Below are 22,065 nucleotides of genomic sequence, written 5' to 3'. Positions count from 1 at the left end.
CTCAGTCAGATATACCTTTTTCACGTCCCCATGCTCAGAGCTTCAAAGTGCATATTCTTTGCAAAATGTTCTGAAACCATTGCTGCACTACTCTCCAGGTGAGCAGTATTTCCTCACATGACATACCCTTTTCATTTCTGTTTGCTTAGTCCCAAAAAAGACCAAAGGAGACACCCAGTCCTCTTCCCACATCCTTCTACTGGTGCCAGTAAAAGGATGAATGTGATCGTCCACATTTCCTTACACATTCCTAGAGGTATCCAGCCTCACCAACTCATATCCAGTGCTAAAAAGACCATGTGTTTTTAATAACACATATTCAAGTTATTTCAGTCACCATCATTTTCTTTTCTTTACCATGGTTGCACTCTGGGGAGAAGCAATGTCAAGTGTGAACTTCTACAACTGTAATGAAGATAAGGCAAGTTTTTATTGTGCCTTTTGTGGTAGGACAGTGATCTTAGATGGAGTAAGATTCAACTTTTGAAGTTTCTGCTACATCACAGCTAGTGAGGCAATGCTCAGCCTCCCTCAGAAATACAGCACGGCACTCCTTCACAGTCATGGCTACACATTTACATTGCAAGTGTTGTAAAAAAATGGAGGAAAACTCCTTGTCTATGAGACACATGGACAAAATGATTCAGAAAACAAAAAAATCACTTTCCTGTAAGCTTTCTAAAAGCAGATTTCCCATCTGGAGAAGGAAAGGTTTGTAAAACATCATTCAGCTCTGTAGCATTTTGCTGTAACAGAAAAGTCAGTATAAACAACGAACAACGGATTGCTCCTCTGAGGACCAAGTAATCCAGTAGATCCATTAACGAATCTTCTGCTGAAACGAGATGAGTGGTGCCTCAGCACAAAAAATCAAGACTTAAGCCCCATCCCAGTTTAGCAGTGGGAGCATTCATGTGAGATGGATGAGGTTTATGTCCCTACTGCAGTGTGTTGGTCTGTGCAGACAGGTTTCAACTAGGAAAGACTGAGAAGTATCCATATGCAAACTATCCCAAGCCTCCTCGCTAAAGCATTCCCCAAGGATAGGGGGTTGAACAGGATGGCTTGGACCCCATGAATTCTGCAGCAAACTTTTTTTTGTGTTGAAAATTGCTGCTGTGCTTTCATGATGCAAAAGAGTTCTATGCACAGGACTATTCAGGTTTCTTTTGTAGGTGGGCCTTGTTCTCTCTCTTCTGTTTTTAAGAAGATCTTTTGAAGGGGCTTTGGTTTTGTCCCAGCATGAAATAGCAACACATTTTTAATCTCAAAAATCTTTTGGGACAAGGAAGCCATTTCCTGCTCAGTTCTACAATTAATCACAGCACATCTCTCTTACAGTGTGCTACAGATAAATAATTCATTGCAGCTGCCTCTTCCCTGCATGCAGGGTAGGCAGTCATGATCATTTCTACAGGAAGAAGGAGAAAGTTAATTCTTTCTGTGCCAGCCTCCAGAGAAGCATTTAGACCCTCTCACAAGAAGCTCTGATGCATTAATAAACCTCTTCAGTATTTACCACACTTGTCCAGAAACTGAGTTCAATTGCAGCTCCTTAATTTTCCAGATAACATCTATTAGAGTTTGAGAAGACTTGCCTAACCAGTGCTTACAGTCAAACTGTGAACAATGATTCTTACTTTTATTAACAAGATGGTTCAGGATTTTGCTGCAGTATGAGCTATACAAATACTGGGATGAACCTTTATGGCCATTGTTACTGCCTAAGTTGGAGTCCTGACTGCTGCTAGTGGATGACGCTTTGACATTCCTGGAGTTTTGGCAATGTGACCATGATCCATGCTTGAAAAAATAGAATTGTTCGTGTCTGGCCTATTAGGGATGTAAAAAAGATGGATGAGTAAGGAAGCAATCCACTGGACCCATGAGGGAGCTGAGGGCAGAGTCAGTACTTGGCAGGGCAGGGTTGGGGAAGATGGTGCCAAACCGTGTGGTAGCACGTGTAGGGAAACCAGGGCGAAGTCTCACTGAGCTGTGATCTCCCCACTTGAGAGCTCCTGCTTACTGGTCCCTCTGATCTGGACTCTCATTAAAAAAAAAAAAAAAAGAAAGCCTCATCCCATATAACATAAACTATGTGAAACCTATTGCTCTAAATCCACTCCTTGCCCCGACGAGCGCATTCAGCATTCAGCCGAGAAACTGCCAGCCCCTGGGGGCAGTAACAGACCTTAATGGCCCTGAGCAGCCCCACCTGGCACCCCCACCCACCCCTGCCCATGGGGGTGGATGGTACTATTTAAACTCAGCCTGGGGCTGTCAGTCCCTGTTCTAGAGGTGCTGTAACTGTGCTGGTTTCCAGCCCTGCCTGGTCATGGGACTCCTAACCCATGGGCTGATGGCTTGGCTCTGCCAGGTAAAAGGTTAGGGTGTATTTGGGTAAAGCTGGGAAGGCTGAGGCCTGACTTTAAGATATAGCCATTTACAGGGCATGGGGAAAATCTCCTCTGCAGCTGCTTGGATGACAGGAGTATGCAGGAGCCTGGGGGCTGGTATGTCTCCAGGCAGTAACACAGTGCAGTTAGGATTTCTGTGCAATTGCTCTGATGTTAGCTCAGTGCAGCTGTGAGGATGACAGATGTGCTGAAACAGACTTTGCACCCTTGAAAATCTGACCCTTTTGAATAAAAAAAGGCAAGAAAGGAGGTAAGTGAGAAAGGGAGAAGAAAATGATTCATCTAATGGCTTTCCTGCATATAGTTTGAGATCCCTGTTTGATTTCAGAAATGCTATTTTTGTACCTCCTAACCTCTATGGAAACTCTTTCTATCCTCATGTGGGTTGTTGGAAATGCATCAGCATTAATTGATTTGTCAATTATATATGCAGTATCTTCTGTAAGTGCAAGGTGGTTAGTGTTAATATTCTGACTACTACATTTTTATAGAAGCATATTCCTAGAAATTGTACTTTGTCCTATGCATACAACTCCTTAGCCCAGGACTTGTACCTGCCTGATTATATTAAAAAAAGAATAATTTTTGCCAAATTGCAATCACAATTATCATATTGTGAAAATCTATTGTAATATATGTTGGATTTGCATAGAGACATCTTCACTTCTGAGCCTGTTCTGGATGCTGCCACAAGGCATGTGTCAACTTCCCAGGGAACTGCAGAGGTAAAACCTGGGCCTCAGTTTTACTTTAGGCTCTCACACAAAACCACCTTCTGAGTAAGCTCATGGGAATGTATGTTGTGACTGAGGAACTTGGCTCCTGTTTGGGTGGTTTTGGCAGTATCCTTCACATTAAAGAACAGTGGCTTGCCTAAAATGGCTGATAGGCAAATATTTACACTAAAATATACCAAGTGCCTTGTGAAATCTATTTGAACATGTTAGCCCAGATTGTCCTGTCTCTGTTGCTCTGTGCACTTTGCCAGAGCACTTTGCCAGTACAGGGAACTTCTGGCATGAAGTCCCTCAAAAAACACCCTCCTGCTGCCACTTAGCCCTGGCTGTGTTGGTAGGGAAGGACAAGCTTGAGTTTGCTTCATTGTGGAGATTCCCAGCAGCCATAACAGTCCTTTAAGGACAGTGACAGGCAGCATAATTTAGAGCAGCCCCCAGGATGCCCTAAGTTGCATGAGGGTGCAGCATGGCAGTGAGCCAGGCGAGGAGAAGGCATTTCAGTGCCAGCTTGTCTGCTCTCCAAAGGAGAAGAATCCCTTGCTGCCACTTGGCCTACTCTCAAACACCAGCAATGCCATACGAGCAGGCTGTTTCAGAGACTTCACTTATCCATGAAATTCCTGCACAACTCTCTGAGAGAAAGAACTGTTCCTAATTGCTTCTGTGCCTGTCAGCACTCCTCCTGTGTTTTGGAGAGGCCTGAGTTGTGGGAAACCTGCTCCATGGAAATGGGGGCAGTAGTTTGGGCAGAGCTCCCTGGTCGTGTGCTGAGGAAGCGTCAAGTGGTGTGTTTGAGCAACTTGTTTGGGGATGAAGAAAGGTCATAGCACAACACAGAACAACTCCGCAGTATCTGCTACCACCTTAGCAGTGCTTTGAGGAACGTTTGGTCTCAGTATCAGCACAGTGATGCTGTGTGCATGTTAAGTTGGGTGTAGTCTAAAATGCTTCATGAACTTAAACTGCATGTTAAACTCGGAGAAACTCATTCAAGTGCCTGCACTTCTTTGGCCGTTTGTTTAATTTTATGTCATGTCACACACTTGCCATCTAAACTTTAATTTGAATGGCTGGCAAGTGGACGTGTTTAAGGGACTCACTTTTAAACAATGTGGAAAAAAGACAGTCTCTCTTGCTAGCTCCCATTCCTCCTGTAAAAATACTATTAGCAACTCACTGCTATCTGCAAAGGACTTGTACTATATTGGTATATGGATACTGGTGCTGTGTGTTCTACTAAATATTAGTATGGAACAAAAGAACAATACAAACTAAACTTGCATGTTAAAACCTGTCTAAATAGTATTAAAGTACTAAGAATGATCTGGGGATTTTTATAGGCATAGATTAATATTTATTCAAATTCCATTTTCATACTTTAAATGGTGTGCCTATATATAGGCCTAGTACTACTTCCCCAGTAGATAAAGTGTTAATTACTGGGGTTAAGCCCTATCTGGTAAAGGGAGCCTATATGGAGAGGGTGCCTGTGAAGAAAGTATAGTTATCTTTTGGGCAGACCTACACAAGGTAAGTGACCACTTACTAATGTCAAGATTCTGCTGCATCTATTGCAGCTGATTTTCTGAAATAGAATTTGGCTATCCATTGGGCTTTCTATCTTTTGATTTCCCCTGAAACTCTGGCTGAAAGTCTATGCTTCTGTTACTATTGGAACTGAAGGGACGAGTATCTTGAACTGCTGTTATGCCTTTAAAAGCTGTGAAAGCTGGGAAGCTCTCCATGGCATGAAGCAAGAATGACCAGAAGGAAGCTTGTTAATGGTGTCACCAGCTGAAGAAAAGATTTGCATTCAGGCCCTGCAGGAAGCTGGGCTCAATGAGTGACTCCTTTTCCTGAAGAGCTGGGGGAGGAGAGAAGCATATTGAATAGAACCAAATATAGTGATGGCACCAAAGTTTCATTTTTATTATCTAAAATTGCTAGAAATCTCCTTGGTGGATTGGATAAGATAGTCCATTAAGGCAGCCCTTTAAGTGGGAGCAGGGAGGAGGGGGAGGGAATACAGGAGCTGAACCCCCCTGCCCTGGTCCCAGGCAGGGAGCCTGCACAACTGCATCCTGCCATGCTTCAGAGGTAGATCTTGTTTTGGCTAATCATTTGGATTTGCTGAGATACCTGCTGGATTACTTCCTGACCTTTGTTAACTGATATAGTTTGCATCATCTATCTGTTTCTAGAGATGGGCTCTTTCTATCAAACTGAGTTCTATAGAGAAACCTTCATTTTTAATTACATGCTAATATATGCATTTGGCCTAGCTCATATCTAGTTCACACTTAGCCTTATCAGGGCAACTTTTCTGCAATATCTTGTGTTTTTAGTCTTATCAGTACTGATGGTGATGAAAGGACTGAACAATTAGGACACCAGCTTAATTTAAAACTGTTGTAATCTTCTAATACAAAGCTGCTCAACTTCTAAAATCTGTTCAGCTTCTGATTTGGGTGCTATTCAAGCTACTACTGTAACTAGAAATGTAGCTTTCATCAGCATTTTAAAATTATCAGTTGTCTTCCAGGTCACTGATTTAGATCTTCAGCCTATTGTCCCAACATTTGCCAGTTCTTTTGCTACTTCTCTAATGGCATGCTTCCACTATCATATGAAGAACGTACTCCTAATAATGGTTAGGGCTTCAATAGTAATTGTCATCAGAGGACTTTCAAGTACTTTGCAAGTATTAATACAGTTCTATATTCATTCACAGATATCTTCCAGTGCTTATCAGCATACAGAATTTAAGATCTTGCCCTACAAGACTGAAATATATCATTGTGTTATCTGGCTTTGATGGTAGAATGAGTCTATTTGATCAAATGATATATTCTTAATTCCTAAAGGTGTGGCAAAATGAGTATCAAGAGGCATTTTAGAACAATAGAACAACCCTTTCACATCTCCATTATCTTAATTATCTACAAATGTGATGCATAATTTATTATGGCATTTTTCCAAACTTTCATAGTCTTTATATTATAGAATTAAGACTATAGAATGCATGGTTGTTTAAAGGCAAGAGGGATATCTCAACATGCAAAGCTCTTCATCCCAAGTCAAGGTTTCAGAAGATACAAAGGCTATACTCTATTGAGTCATTTTGATAACATGGTGCATGAGATGTGGATAATATCTTTGGCCAGGATATGGAAAACACCATATTCAGTATGATCAGTAAAGCACTTGCAACTCTTGGGGTACTGTCCCCCTCTCTGATTCAGATCACTGTATGCCCACCTCACCCCTCCTCCTCCAAAAATCACTTTTTTCAGTGTGTTCTGTCAAAAAAAAAGAATGGTCCAACTGATACTGTTGTGGACCAAGCACAGGAACAACTATAATCCAAAAGATATTCAGCTGTATTTAACACTTCTGTTCTTATTTATAGTGGGGAAGGATTTTAACTTGCAATTAGTGTGGTACTTTCAGGCAGATATTGGTCTCTCTCTGCTTTCAGCACAGGCTCTAAAATATATTCAGCAATTTCTGTTAATCACGTTAGTTCTCTAGAGATGTTGGGCTCCTATGTAAGAACGTGGCTTGAACAGAATAGAAACTAAAGATGGCTTGAGACACCTTTCCTCTTGTCAGATCCTAGAACTGGTTACAGCATCCTTCAAAGTGTGTTTTTTAACACTGAATTGGGAAAAATCCTTAGGGATCCCTTCTTCAAAAAGAAACATGAAGTACTGAACTTGTGCCTTTCACCTCCTTAAGACACTTGCTCTGCATGTGGAGCAAGTCAGTTGAGTGGCCTTTCCGTCAGTAATAGAGATTCCCAGTGACTGGAGAGCTTGTATGAGCTAGACATGCTTAAAAGTCCTTTGTTGCTCTACAGGTCCACTGCACCCTCAACTAATCTCTATAAGATCATAAACTAAGCTGCACATGTACAATATATCACCAAGAAAGAGCTGGAAAATATCTGCAATTATTCTTACCATATATACTTATTCTACTAGAATAAAGCTGGAGCGTCTGCAGTATTTCAGAAGTCAGCTGTGTTTATATTGCTGAAGGATTCTGAATCTGTCATGAGTTATATTACAAATGTAATTGCTCCCTAAGCATACACTTTACTACTACTTCCTGGATAGCGATGTGGCTAACAGTCAACCCAAGAATCCATCAAAATAGGGAGAATTACGATAAATGTTCTCATCTATCATGATACTGGCCAGTTATTTCTTGCTACTATATGACACACTGTAGTTTTGTTTCCATTCCCTTTGTGATTATATTTCCAAGTTAAGAAAACTATTATACTGTGGCCAAATTTTCTGTTACATCCAATTGAAATGTTATCTGGGATATGAACTGAAGGGAATTTTTTTCCTTCAACCAGATTAACTAGGGCAGGCAGGGCATAACTCCCAAGATAGCTTGTTACATGAATAGTTTGTTCATAAATGTCTTTCAAAGTTTTCATCTGCTAGCAATTTAACACTTTAAATAGAACGTGTATTTCAAAAGTGTGCTAGGGAAGGTGTCTAGAAACAGTGGTTAGTTTATTGTAATATAATCGTAGCAGAGCTTGTCAGAGAACCACGTAGAGATTGTTATTGGCACATGTATAACTGAAAATCCATGTTGTAAGGCAAAAATGCTTTTCAGTCTTCTGTGTCTCAATTCCGCGAAGTCTGAAATTCTTGTGGATGTTACAGGGCTGCAAACAGGCTGGAGGCCGGTGCGACCATCGTACAGAGGCCTAGAAACGCTTTACTTGCAATTTATGATGTGGAATGACTATGAAACAGCAAAATCTCAAAACTGGTGTTTCTCCCCCCCAAGGCCAGAAATTTAAGTCGTAAAACCGACTTAATCGCGGGCGCTCCGAAATACGAGCACTTGGGAGTCAGCCTCGGCGCTGGCCTGCACCACGCAGGCCGGCGCGCCCGTGACCCCCCGCCCCGCGGCAGCGGCTCGCCGGCCGCCAGCGCCCCCGGGCCCCGCCGGCTCGCTTGTCGCTGCTGCGGCACCACGGCGCGGCCCCGGCGCCGCCTCCCGCCCCGCTCGCCGCCTGCACAACATGGCGCCGCCGGGGGGGGGGAAGGCGGGTCGGCAGCCGCCCCGGATGCAGTCCCCGGCGGCGCGCCGCTTCCGGTGCGTGCCCGGAGCCTGGCGGGGCGCCGCGGCCGGACGGACCATGGCGCTGGCGGCCGAGGCCTTCATGACTCAGCTGGCCGGTGAGGGGCGCGGGGGGCGGCGGGCCGGGCCGGGCGCTAACTGTCTCCTCTTTCTCTCCTCCAAGAGGCGCTGGCGTGTGGCGCTGGCCAGCGACGCGGCAGCTGCGCCGCCCCCACGTTGAAGGCGGCGGGGGGGAAACCCGCATGTCCGCGGGGGCCGAGGAGCCGTTAGCCGCCCGCGGCGCGGCGGCCCCAGGAGCAGCCCCCCCTCCCCCCCCCCGCTCCGCCTCGCCTGTGTCCCGCGGCCTCGCCACGCCGCGCGGGGCGGCGGCCGTTGGCGGCGGCCGTTGGCCGAGCCGCGCTGGCGAGCCCTGCCTGGCACCTGCGCGCAGCGCCCTGGGAGCGAGCCGGGCTTTTCCTGCGTTTCGGAGGGGGGGTTTACGGAAAAGCTGGGTATGTGGCCGTGGGGCTTCCGGAGAGCGGTGCGAGGCTCAGCTCCTGCCGGCGGGGCCAGAGCAGAGCCCGCCTTGCGCTCGGCGTTACGAGCGTCTTGCCTGACCCCCCTGAATAACGCAGCTGTGGGGTTTCGTAAGGTTTATTCATGTGTTTAGCACATAGCTGCACTCTGCACTAGTGTGCCCCTTTACTTACACTCAGCAGCTTCTGCGTCCTCTAAAGTCCTTAACTTCGTGCATCGTGTTTCCCAGTCCAGCTGCTGGGTTGAGTCTCGGTCTGTGGGGGAGTTCAATACAAAACCGTCCCGTTTCTGCCTCTGCTCCCCCTCTCACGTGCCCTATTTCTTGTGTTGCTGAGAAATGTAACGACAGCTTCGTTACTCGTTAACGCTGCGGCTTGGCCCTGTAAAGTGGACGTAAGCCTTGTTGTACAAGCGCGATGAGGCGTGTCGTTACAGAATTTATTAGTAAAAAGTGTTCTTAGTCTGCTTTCAAGGAAAAGCATACTCCTCTCAAATAATTCCTGGCCAAGAAGCTCAAAATGTCCTTACTGAAAATTAGTATGCTGAAAATAGTTCATTGGCCGGATTTCCCCTTATTCGTTTTGCTCTGTTCCTGATTTTGCTACATAAGTTCGTAAATGCTATAAGGAAACAGCATCACTATCAACGTGTCAAGTGGAGGTCCATGTTTTGTCCCACGAGTCGGATTTTCTTCCACTCAGTGGAAGCTCTAGTGTAGGAGTCCAAGTTGGATTTTGTAATATAACTGTATGGCTTCCAGAGCTGGCTTGCATCTCTTCGGTGTGGTAGAAGGAGGGCAGAGGACCTTGAATCTGGATGTGCAGATGTACCTATAGGGATGCTTGAAAATTTCCCTGGGCTCTTGACCTGGGATTCGTTAACACCAACTGTAGGTACCAGCACAAGCTGCACTTACGTGCCAAGGGCGAGAGTCTCGTCAGGGTGTGGAGGTTATGGTCTCTATCAGCAGTGCTTCATGCAATTTACTGATGCTTGGCTCTCTTCAGAGTATTTCATTGATTAAACATGAGTATGATGAAATATGTGAGAAGGTGTTGATACTGTTGTGTGCTTCTGTTCTGTGGCTTTTATGAATATTCTGGAGTCACAGCTTGCTGATGCTTACTTTTTTCTGGAATTACAACTAGAAACTCAGAACCCTAAAGAGAATGTAGGCGCTAATTGCTTTCTTGTTGAAAATGTTGTTTTGGAGCAACAACTCTTTGCTAAACAAGTACATCTTTGCAGACTACTTAAATGACAAATCCAAATTAAGAGGAGTATAAGGAAAATGCATGTGTTTGAAAATCTGGAAATGATAAGACAAAGTTCTGCAACAACTGACTTCTCTCCTCTCCTTCCTTGCTCAAGCGTTCTTTCTCTGCTCCTAGAGGGACTCTTGCCTCCCGTTTAGGGTAGTTACATGCTGCTTGTATTAGTCTCACACTCTCATGATAACTCATACTATTAAAATGGTTCTCTTGGGGGTGTCAGTGCTGCTCATATACTTCTGGACCCTTATCCAATTTAGTGGGCTTGACACAGTAACATGTCATCTTTTGACTGTCAATCAATTAGCCTATGTTTAGTGATGCTCATTTTCTAGTTAGAGTAGTTTGTAGGCAGCTAATACAAAAATACAAGCAATGTTCATCAGTTTCTGCAGAGCAGAAATGGTTGGTGCATATCGTATTACTCTTGTACTTCTGCTGGATACTGTGTGGCTACTTACTGTGATTCAAGGTACTGTACAAATCCTTGTTGCAGACCTGTGACCCGTCCACTGAATCATTCTTTAAAACAAAATTATGGCATTGCCTTGCCTTCCCAAAAGCAAATCAGTGTCAAAAGCAGTTACCTACCTGGAAAATAATAAATACCTTTGTCAGTGAGTGTCTTGGCCTTCCTAGCTCATCTGTGTTACATACCCATCACAGACTGAAACTAAATAAAGGCAAAATCACTCAGTTTGTTCATATTGGAAGATTTTTCTAGAAAAATTAAGGTGTCCATGATCTGCACACCTGAATTTCCTGAGACGTTGCACAGAGATGCAGAAAATATGTCATTCTGGTGCCACAAAGATATAAATGACCCACAAACGTAAGAATACTTTTGAGGAAGAAAAATGAGGTATCAGAAGGAAAAAATACCACTTAACAATGATTGTTGTTTTAGTATTGTCTTATCCCTATATCTCTGAGCATGAATACTGTCTTCCTCTTCTGTATGCATGGAGATGTAAGAACGATCAAGAATTTTTTTCACATCAATAATAAAGTTGAAATTTGATTAGTTTGTCACAGAGGGACCTTTCATGAAAACAGTCGCTTTCTCATGGCAGTTCCAATTAACTCTAACTGCTGTAGCCATATAGCAGCTATAAAGCGTTATTCTTTGTACACACATTTGAGTACAATCACCCCAGCATAGTTTGTTTTCTAGGACTATTTTAAAACAGGGGAGGGTTTTGGTAGAGGAGTGGATCATAACTTTTTTTCCACACAGTGACACCTGTGTGTGTGTGTGTGTTTGTTTGTTTGTTTGCTTTTATTAAGTGCTACCTATCTTCACCTTTTCTGCTGTTTATGCATTCAGTTCAGATGTGCCACATACACTGTTTTGGCATAATCAGTTGTCGGCCTGCTTGCATATATACAATAATTCAGCACTCTGTGCAGCTTGCATTCATTTGAGCCTAGGCTGCTGCTGTGATGCATTAATGATTAAATACAAAATGATGACCACATCACTTATGTGCGGTAAGACACTTTTTATGGTAACGCTGGTTTAGTGACATCCAGCCATTCACTTTTTAATTCAGAAATACAAAGATGTTGATGCTGTGTCCCAGGGAATAATAAACAAAAATTTCCATAGCTTCATGAATTGTAAGCATGTCATGTCGCATGTTTTAAGTAATCTGTTTCTGAATTTTAGACTATATTAATTGGATAATATGGTAGAGAATTTGTTTGGAGGAGCTTAGCATCAATCACATATTAATAGGACAGGAAATGAGTATTTATACTGTAAGAAGAATTAGAATGCCAGCTTTCAAGTGGTCCAGAAAATTAATCTCTAACACTAGTAGTTTTAGGAGAGATTGACTGTTCAAATCATCTAGGAAAGGTTGTTGAAAAGATGCTTAATTGATCACTAAATTACCCAATATTCTTCTCCCCTCCCCCCCCCCCAAAACCCCCCCCAAACATTAGTTTTAGATTGATGATCAAAAAGCAGAGAAAATAAACCCTTGTTTGTCCTTTGATCTCTGGAAAATTACTTTTGTTTATTGCAGTTGAGTTATGTCCAAGGATCTTAGACTACTTTTAGTACTAAGGGAAATGAAGGCGGTTTGAAAAACAGATGCCCTTCTGCCTTTAGATATTTTACATTCTCAGTGAGTCTACCTCCAATGTGATTTGTCAGAGCAAAAATAAATCTCTTACGTGCACTTTTTATGTATTAAGACAAGCTGCAATTTTGGCTTGGAACAAATATGTAGGGAATGAAAACTGGCCACATAAATCCTTCCTGCAGTGAAGGCATGCGATTTAAACAACTGAGTGTGCATTTTGTGCATCAGAATGTGCATATGTAAATGTTAACAGTTCTTGAGCTTGCATGGTGAAAAAAGTCATTCTTGCTTAACAATAGAGTGTCTACAGCACAGATTGCTTAAGCCTGCTGCAGAGATGCTTGGGGTCAAGATAAGGTGATTTGGAAATACCACATTTGTCAGATTATGTGATGTTATCTGACAGTGTTCTTAGGGATGGGACGTGTACTTTTTTATTTTTCCTGTAATCAAGCTAAAAAGAACTCATTTAACTCTTGTTTAATTTCAGTAAGTAAGTCTCTTTACTTAGGCTTCTGTTGTCAATTTGCGCTCAGATGCGTAGGTTTTATGGCTTGATTTCAGCCAATCGTTTGAGCAGATTGGCTCGCTAATCTTTTTTTAGGTCAGAGGGAAATGGCTTTTTTCATAATTATTATATTGCAGTATGCATTTGTTTTTTGAAATAGTGTTATTTCTTGTTTTTTAAGAAGTAATATAATTACAACTCAGAATATGTTTCTGCCTCCATTAAGCAGTCTTTCTCTAATCACCATTTTATTGTTCCATATTTTCTGTTAAAGCAATATCTTCTTTTTTTCTCATGCCAGAAAACTGGATTGCTTTAGAAATGTGATAACAAAACTAGTAAATGAAAAGGAACACACATTTTAATTTGGAAGTAAGCTTTCATTAGTTGTAAAATGGTTTGGGTATGAATGCTGTCTAAGAGGCTAACTGTTCAGCTCACGGAAGATTGTAGAAGAATGACTTTGGAGAGGAACCAGATTTTTCTCCTTTTTCTTACTATTTTTTTCTTTCTGGTCCTGGACACACTGTTTTCTGACAGTCTCTAGGCACTTATCTAGTCTCCTTCTGTAGGTTTTTGATCCTATGAGTAAGCAGGGTCCTCTTATAAACAAGAACAAATGAAAGAACTTGGTTGTTGTCCTTCTTTGTTCTACCTGAACAGGTGTCCCATGTGTTGATGGGCATTTTCAGGTATCTCTTTGAAAGCGTAGTGGGTGAGAAACTGCGGGTGTAGGTAGGTCATGGGGAGGACAGAGGGAAAGTCCCTACCGGGTTCTGGAAATGTTTTTATTATTTTTAAGTTCTGGTCTTCAGTTATTAGGAAGAAGATATCGATGTCATGTGAGCATGAGTAATATAAACTGGAAGAAGTTGTATATAATAGTAAAGCCTATGAAATGTGTCAAGAAGACTGCAAACATCAATGGAAAAAATACTGATGGTGTTGCAAAGAACGCGGGAAGAAGCTAAAAGATAATACCAGTCTCATTTGAAGGAAAGAAGTAAATGAGTGTATTTACTGAATGTGTGCATTGAATTAGAAGGTACAACCTCGAAAGTAGAAATGCTGAAAGATATGTGGGAATTCTTGACAGCTTTGCCTTCTTAGTTGCTGTATAACAAAATTGAAGCCAGTGCAATGCTTACGTCCTTAGCAAGAACTTTCCAAGAGGTTTTGTCCTACTGCACCTGCATTTTTGTATTTGAATACTGTATTGGAGACACTGTGGACCCATTGGAGTGTGTTCATTGAAAATCTTGGAAAGGAAATGGAGAAGAAGGTGAAGATCTGATTATGAAGAAGGATTTCAGGGCTGTCAGATTTGAGGCAGAGAGTTTGCAATGTTTCCCAGAGGCAAGGAAGAGCCTGAGCAATGCAATTGCAAATAATGCTGTCTCTTTTCTGAGCTGTGAGCCCTAGAGCAACACAGGAGGTGTTGGCATCTTTCCCCTTGCTAGGGGCAGAAAGCTTGGCTGACAGCACCAGTGCTACCTCTGTTGGCATTTCTGCCCTGCAGAGCGATCCTGTCTAGAGATCTCAGCTCTCTTCACCCCTTTGCAAGGTTCAGGCACGTGGAGTCTCTGCTCGCATTGCTTTGTGCCTCCTGGAACTGTTGCACCTAGGGCCACGGGTGAGATAAGAAGGAGAAAATGAAGGGCTGGAGGAATCAGGGCTAGGTGGGCAGGGATGTCTGTCCATGGGGAGCAGCTTTTGAAGCAGCTGTGGGATATTTAAGTCCTGTTTGGTGGGAGGACGTAGAGGATTTCTGTCAGGGTCAGAGTACGGGTGCTGTGGATGAGAAAGCAGGAAGCTCTCTGGGGCACATTGGAGAAATGGTTTCCAGACTGCCAGCAAAAGATGCTTGGGAGACAAGAGTTCAGACTGCTGCAGAGAAGGAGGGGATCTCAGTCTCAGAGAGCTTCCAAAGGACTAATTTAAAATACACAAATGTAGACAACTTTGCTAAGGAATGTCCCCGTCTAGTAAGGCACTTAAGATACTCGTGAGTATCATAGCTCTCCACTGTCCTACTTTTTAGGACAGCTCCTAAGGTTGCTGTTTAACTTCCTGAGTCATGGCCAAGAGAATCAAGGGACTTAAGTAGCATAAAGGGAAGTGATTGATTTAGAGAGCTATAAAAAGCCATAATTAAGGGTTACTGAACTTCTTTGAGATGAAACATTTAGGCTGAATATCAGGAACAAGGAAAACATCCAACTCTTCAGGACTTTATGAATAAATCTTTTGAGAACATTTAACTGGCACTCTCTGATTTTCAAAAGAAATCCAGATGTTGATTTAGGAGCAACTTTTGTTTATTAATTTGATTTTGGTGGGTTTTTTGGCCTTCTCTCCTCCCAACTGAGAGATGTGATTCTGCAGGCACTGAGATGCTGAGTGATCTCACTCCTGTGGCCTCCTGCAGCAGTAAGAGTACTAAGCACCCTGGAGGATTGAACCACAGATCTGTATGCTTTGGGCAGTCAGCTCAAAGACAGTAATGGAATTGGACGAATGCTTAAATACATGCAATTAATAACTTTCTTGGAGGGTAAAGAAACAGATTCTGTCCTCCTAAGTGGCTGCTGCAGTAGTGTGTCACACGCAGACTTTCTCACTGTTCCAGCCACAGGAAACTCAAGTTTTGAGAGTTGCTACTGGGATTGAGTCTTTATGTTGCTTGATCAGTAATTACTGAACAGTCATGATTTATCTGAATTGCAGCCTCTCTGAGAAGGAGGTCTGGGCTGGATTAAGCCAAATTATGTACTTATTTGATACATAATTTAATGTGTACTGTGTAACTTTGTGAAAGTTGGTTTTTGTTTGGCAAGGTAGTGTGAAACACTTTCTGGTCCTTTGTCAGCAGAGCCAGGGAGTTGCTGATGCTTACTTTTTTTTTTTCTTGGCCCTTGTTAGTTTACAGGATCAGGCCAATTACACAGAATTGATCTCTGCTCAGTGTGGGTGGGCTGAACTTGTTGGTCTTAAGGCGGCTAATTCACATCTTTCTCATACTGCCTTTATTGATCACTGTTAATATGTGAGATGTATTTTTAACTGCTTTGGTTCCAAAGTGACTGCAGCTTCACTGCATTAATCAAAATACATTTCTGCACTTATTTCTTGTAATAAGGATTTATAAACACATCAATTCCTGGCATTTTCTTGTTAAGCAATATATTGCTACTTGCAAGTGTGACTAAAGCTTAAAGTTTGTAGTATGAAAGGAAGATGAAGCGGTCATCTACTTCCTTCTGATGCATCTTGATGTCAAATAATAAATAATCCTCTTTCCTTCTGAAGGCTGTGGAGCAGCTTTCAGTGGGGTTTTCCTAGGGTTACTGCATCTAGAATATAGTGAGCAGCGGTTCCCCCCCATAGCACTGAGTCTTGTGAAACCAAATAGGATAGCTAACTATTTTCCTGCTGATTGTTATGATGTTTGTTACCTAGTGCCTGGAGACTTGTAAGTAATATTGCTGGGTGTGGATGTTGCCCAAAAGCAAGACTTGATTTCTTCTTAGTATTTACTCTTGTGAGAAAACAGTTTTGAGGTATCTCATAATTTAATCGAATTTGTACCTATGGAGATGCTAAAGGGGACTGTGAGAATAACGTGTAAGTTAATTTCTCTAGCTGAATATTGGAACACAGTGGTTCAAAATAATGTCAACTTTTTTTTGCTTTTAATAGAGGATATCTTGCCTCTTGGCAGTCAACAGGCCTTTAATGTCATGGGAACTAAACTAGTAAATATAGGTGTTTTAGCCTTCCTCTATTTTATTCATGTTTATTATCAAAGCTTTTAAAAAAGTATGACAGAAAGAAACTGACCCCTGCAAATGTTGCGAATTCAGAGAAGGTGCTTTTATTCCTGTACAATCCATGAACTTCTGCTTGCTGTTTCAGGAAGTTGCACCGAAAAGATCTGAAAAGATCGGATGATCCGGGGCCAGGTATTAACTAGTCTCAGTTACATAATATCAGACAGTGAACTGCCTGAAAGAGATTGTTAGTCCATTGAGTGCTTTATTTGCAGAAGCAGAAGATACTAAGAGATAAATTACTGGCATACTGAGAATTCGATGAGTTTTAGTTTCTAGGAGTTTGAAGTCAGAAATCGACTTGATTTTCTTCTTGTCTGGCTCGTGGTATAGCTTCAGTACTTGACAAATAATAAACAGTACAGGAACATTCAGTCTTAGTTCTTTAGCCATGATTCTTAGGCATGGGCTAGTATTATAACTGACAATTATTTCCAATCTGCACTGCCTTCCAGAAATGTTCTTGCATCACCCACGTTTTATGGTATCGCTAGGAGCTGGGAGCAACTGAATTTCAAGTTGAGCGTTTTCCTATAAAATCTTTTTACCTGCTAATAACCTCATTTCCCTTGAAGACGGGAACATCTTGATGCCTGGATCTAGAGGTGTTTTGCATTTGTCTATGCATGATATTCAAGAATGCTGTAGCTTGACAACAAATGTACTAAATGAGTGGCAGACTAGCAAGGCAAACCACGTCACATACCATACTATTTGAAACTGGTCATTCATACTAAACTTCTGAAACTGCTAAATTGTTGTTTAGCATATTCCACAATTTAACAGGCAAAGTATTTCATGTCTTATCATTTTCACAGTGCGAGTCTTACCTTTTTTTTTAAGGAACAGGATTAAAGGCGTAACTATAAACCATATATTTCATTACAGCTCTTTCACTGTTCTGAAGCTGCTTGGGGAAAGTAGATGAAAAAGGTCTGTTCCCCCCCCCTTCCCATCCAGGTTGCACTGCACAGGAAGAATAGTTTCCCCAGCTATTCTAAGTGCAGAATTTGAAACTTTGTTTTGTGCTCTAATAAAAACATGAACAGCCTGGAGAAAGGAATTGTTGGGGCTGAGACACTGCACAAGGACTTGGGAATTTGATGTCATGCCTTCCTCTTCCACAGGCTTCTCTGTGGAAATTTTAGTGCAACCTCTCATTTTTGGAGCTGAAATTCACCTCTGTGCAAGTGTACAGTGAGAAGCGTGGTATGTCCTGGTTTAAGAGCAGTAGTTGGAGCTGAGATGTGCATAGGCCTCAGGTGAGCTGCTCACCCCTGCTGGCAGTAAAGACCAGTGCTCTTAAGTATCTTTTCCTATGACATATGTGCTTTCTTTTCTCTTGTTGCCCCAAAAATATTCAGGTGCATAAACTCTTATTATTGAAATAACAATCAAAAATATCTGGAAATGTTAAAATAAAAACTCTGAATATCTCTGGCCTTGATGTTGCTGCATTAAAAAATTTCCCCTCCAAACCTGAAAAATGCATCTACTGTAATGCACTTTTAATGGCAAAGAATTTGACATGACTGCCGTGTCTCATTCTGTTTTTGAAAGCTTTACGTATCAGCAAAAATGATGTATTTCATAAGTCATTTTCTGATATGACAAATGAGGAGTCTAGGAATCTGTTTTAACAAACCTAAAGTAGTTAACAAACCTAAGTAATTAAAATCCCCTGGGAACATACAGTGCACAATTCACAGAATTATCCTCTGAAAGTCTGATTTGGCACCTATGAATCCTGTTAACTCTTTGAAATCTGCCTTCTCTGCCCTAAACTGCTAATAAGTAAAACACTTGTGACTAAAAAATACAGTGAGCTTGGTGAATTTTTCATTTATTTGTAGTGATCTTTCAAAACCGAAGAAGATTTTATGTAGGTAGTCTACTTGCCATTTAACTTCTCTGGTTGTGGTGATGCTGTATCTGTTGAATTCTCAGCTTTTAGGGCTGATGTCCTAGGAAAACAAGGCTTACACAGTGATACTGTGTGTGTATTCTTCTCCTTAATTCTCACTTCCCAGTAGCTTCTGGCATTTCAGACAAATTTAACAGGAGGGACTGGACCCCAAAACGGCTATTTCTTCTAACTGTCAAAAAAAAAAAAAAAAAAGAAAAAGAAAAAAAAAGCAGTGTATTAGGGGAGAAATGGTACTTGTGTCTCTGCTTGTGGAAAGACAGCAGTATGAGGTTTGCTTGTACTGAACACTGGAGAATCCACATGACAGACTAAATATATGAATTTGTTAAACATGGGAAAAGTTTCATTAAAGGGGGAAAACAGCCTTTACTGAAGATTCCAGGTGTGAGAGAGAGACCTGTTGAAACCACACAGGGTTAGTTCCTCTGCTTATGGAGGCAGAAGAAAAGAACCAGGTAGCTCCTTATGTAGAGAAGCTGTTCCCATAAGGCATACTTCCTATGAGCAGTTAATGATTAAAATGTCTGTTGCGTAGGATCTAACGCATAAATTTGATTCTGTGTTGAAAGCTTCTGAAACTGCATCAATGTCACATTTGTTAATTTTTCTCTTTATATACCTAGTGCCATAGTGGCCTTGGTTATCTAGGAAACTATCATCTATGGGCCAGAAGAGTATAGTTGCCGAAGGATAAACTAGATTTGACTTCATTAGTGCACAATTGATAAGTTTGTGAGGAGTTATTATAGCATTAATCAACTTGATGGATTGGAAATATGACAGAACTGAAGCAGCGTGTAATATTAGTGCCTATTATTCTACAAATTATGTCTGCACCTACATTCATAAGCCAAGAGTCATGCCGTACATTAAAGATATTATACAGTTTCTCCTCCTGTGGAGGCATATGGTATCCCTTTACCGAGCCTTCCTCCCCTGTCCGCCCAAATGGGGCTCTGGTCTGCCTGAGCTGTGGATTTGGGCCTTATGACTGATTGAAGGCAGCTTTGGAAATGATATTTGAATTCAACTTGTGCCTTTCGAAACTGGACATCTCATGCAGCAGTGTGTATTTAAACTTCTTCCTCCATCAGAAACAGTTATTTCATACTCTGAGTGTCTTGGAAGACAGAGAGTGAGTAGTAATTGGAAGATAAAGGACAGATAGTGAGTAGGTATTTATTTCATTGATTTCCAGAGAATTGTACAGGCTTTGTACATGTACCTCTGGTTTTGTGACCACAATTACTCTTCCGGCACACCTTGGTCTGCTGCATCCAATTCTACAAGCATACTGCAGAATATATCATCTAGGACCTGAGAAAAAGTATGTGACTCTTATGTGAAGGTGATTGTTTTAAAAGCCAATCTGGATAGTAACAGCAAAATGAATTATCTTTTGTCCGAGGCGTATAAAAAGAGCTGAAGGGTTTCAGTTCAGGACTCATGAAAATGTGTCTATTTCATCCCAGCACCATCAGAATTGTCACCTCCCTCTGCAGACTGTCATGCGCCAAATGCAGGGGATCTTATTCTTTCATTTTCTTTGAACTGCTGAAATTTGGAGTGTAAGGTGTACTGGTAACCCAGCCTGAGATTTTTGTGTAGCTATTTGCCCTAGTTTCATTTACTTGTTAAAAGCCATATCCTAGGACACAACTAGGTTGTGACTGAGTAAATGCTAGAGTTTAAAACCACTGTTGTCCCTTCCTTCCTTGAAGTTTGGCATGTGCTCCTGCATGTACTGAGATTCTGGGATAAAGACCTCATATTGTGTCTAACCAAATTAGGCTCAAGTCCTGAGGAGATAAGGTTCATGAATATCTGTATGGGATCAGTAGGATGTGGAAGGAAATTTTAAGCAGATAAAGGCAAACAGGCTACAAAAATATTCTACTTGTGTTTTGTTTTATAGCATGAGTATGGCATGCATTAGTAGTAGGGTCGTGTTGGATTCTACGTGCCAAGAAGCTTTTATTTATATCCAAGGTTGCATGTAGAGTAGTGCCAAGATCAGACTGGAATTAATGTTTGAATTTGTTGAAATGTACTTAGCTCTTTTGCTAGAAGATGAAAAGTTCACTTGGTTTCTGTGGAGCTGAAATATTTCAGCCATGTGTCTGTATGAAAAACAGGCCACCCCCAGTTTGGGCCAGAATCCAAGACTTAGGTACAAATCTTACATTCCAGTCTGAAAAGGGTCAGGCAAAAATTATCAGTAGAAATGGGCCCATGCAAAACGAAGTTCTCTGTACCATCTTCTTCGGCTTGTGAAAACAATGTTTCTGCTGGATAGCGGAAGGATTGCTGGTACAAGATCAATATACCTCTGTGACTTAGTTACTTTTCTAACTTTCTCAGAGTTCAGCACTGGTAAGTTTGCTAAAGTACAGTAATAACATTCTTAATTTCCTCATTCCGTTTGCTCTTGCAAGACTTCAGTGGACCTGAAGAAATTTTAAACAGTGTAGTATCTGTGATAACACGACAATCTAGTCTCTTTTTATTTAAAGAAGTGAATGTACTTCCACCTCAAGAATTTTTACTCCAGGGCAAAACTTTAATGGAGGGGGTGGAAAAACCAATAACTGCTACAATAAAACATAAAAACATTTTTTCCTGACACTTAAACATGATTAGTTGCTTTCTCATGCCCATACTAGTATAGCTTTGATAGTCTTTGTGCTTTAATGTTAAAGGTAGTGACCTTTGCAAAACTGTGTACAGTATTATAAGCCTTATAATTCTATGTGACTTCCATAAAAGTTGATAGTTCATGAGTATCAGAAAATAATATTAGTTACAAAATAGTGCAATTTTTATCCCCTGGAGTTCTGAAGGTAATGATACAATGAATGGCCTTACCTAAGTCAGCGGTGTGTTTGATGCACACACAGTTATTTGTAGGCTTAATTGCTGTAAAAAAACAAACAAACAAACCCAGCACTTCATTTATGTGATTAGAGCATTAACTTTATTTACAAATAGCTAGTCTGAATGGAATGCAAAGCTTGAATTGGTATATGGAAATAGATTTCCGAAATGAATTTAACAAGGAGACAAAATAATGTGAAGGACCTGTTATTCTAATGTTACCATTCACAGTAAATCAGTACTAATTATTATTTGTACGTTCCCATAAATTCACATGGTATCTGATTGATCAAGCACAAAGGTTCTCAACTGGAATACGTTACTTGTCTTGGCTTTTTTTTGAACAACTGAGAATGCAGTTTTTCTTAAAGAATATTCAACATACCAGTGTTAAAGTTGACCAGTATGTATTTTAAGGCAAAAGGTAGTCCCAGTCTTCGTGGTGGGTTCGTTTCTGACATGCCCAAGCACCTAGCTCTGTGGGTGATGCATAGGACCAGTGAGGACATAACCTTAAAAGGCAGAAAGCTTTTCCCTTTTCCCAGAGCATTCTTTGCACTGGGTTTTGAGGTTTGTGCCGCTCTTCTCTGTTTATTTGTTCCGTTCTTTCCAGAATCTTTTGTTTAGTAGTTCTATAAATAATTATTTTTGAGAATGGCCAGAGCTGTGATGGGAGTATGCACAGGAGTGTCTTTATGATGGAGGAAGAATAAGCTTTTTTTGCTTGATAGTTGCAAGGCCATTCCACGACATAGCTTGAATTTTAGCTTACATTGCAACATGCAA

General features: G+C 41.4%; 1 protein-coding gene across 4 annotated transcripts in view; it reads left to right on the top strand.

Moving 5' to 3' along the window:
* The first annotated feature begins 8,221 nt into the window (after positions 1-8,221).
* Positions 8,222-22,065, top strand: part of MTX2 (metaxin 2) — a 38,366-nt gene continuing 24,522 nt past the window's right edge. The window contains exon 1 of one of the 4 annotated variants that reach the window (XM_068948495.1): positions 8,222-8,361. In XM_068948495.1, the coding sequence (XP_068804596.1) occupies positions 8,250-8,361 (112 nt within the window). In that variant the 5' untranslated portion in view covers positions 8,222-8,249. The remainder of the gene's footprint in view (positions 8,362-22,065) is intronic. The other 3 variants (XM_068948494.1, XM_068948493.1, XM_068948496.1) reach the window with 3 other exon arrangements.

Source organism: Struthio camelus, chromosome 6 (genome assembly GCF_040807025.1).
Source record: "Struthio camelus isolate bStrCam1 chromosome 6, bStrCam1.hap1, whole genome shotgun sequence".
In the NCBI taxonomy this organism is placed as follows: Eukaryota; Metazoa; Chordata; class Aves; order Struthioniformes; family Struthionidae; genus Struthio; species Struthio camelus.
Note: the sequence above shows the minus strand (reverse complement) of the source record. Positions and strands in the feature narration are given on the sequence as shown.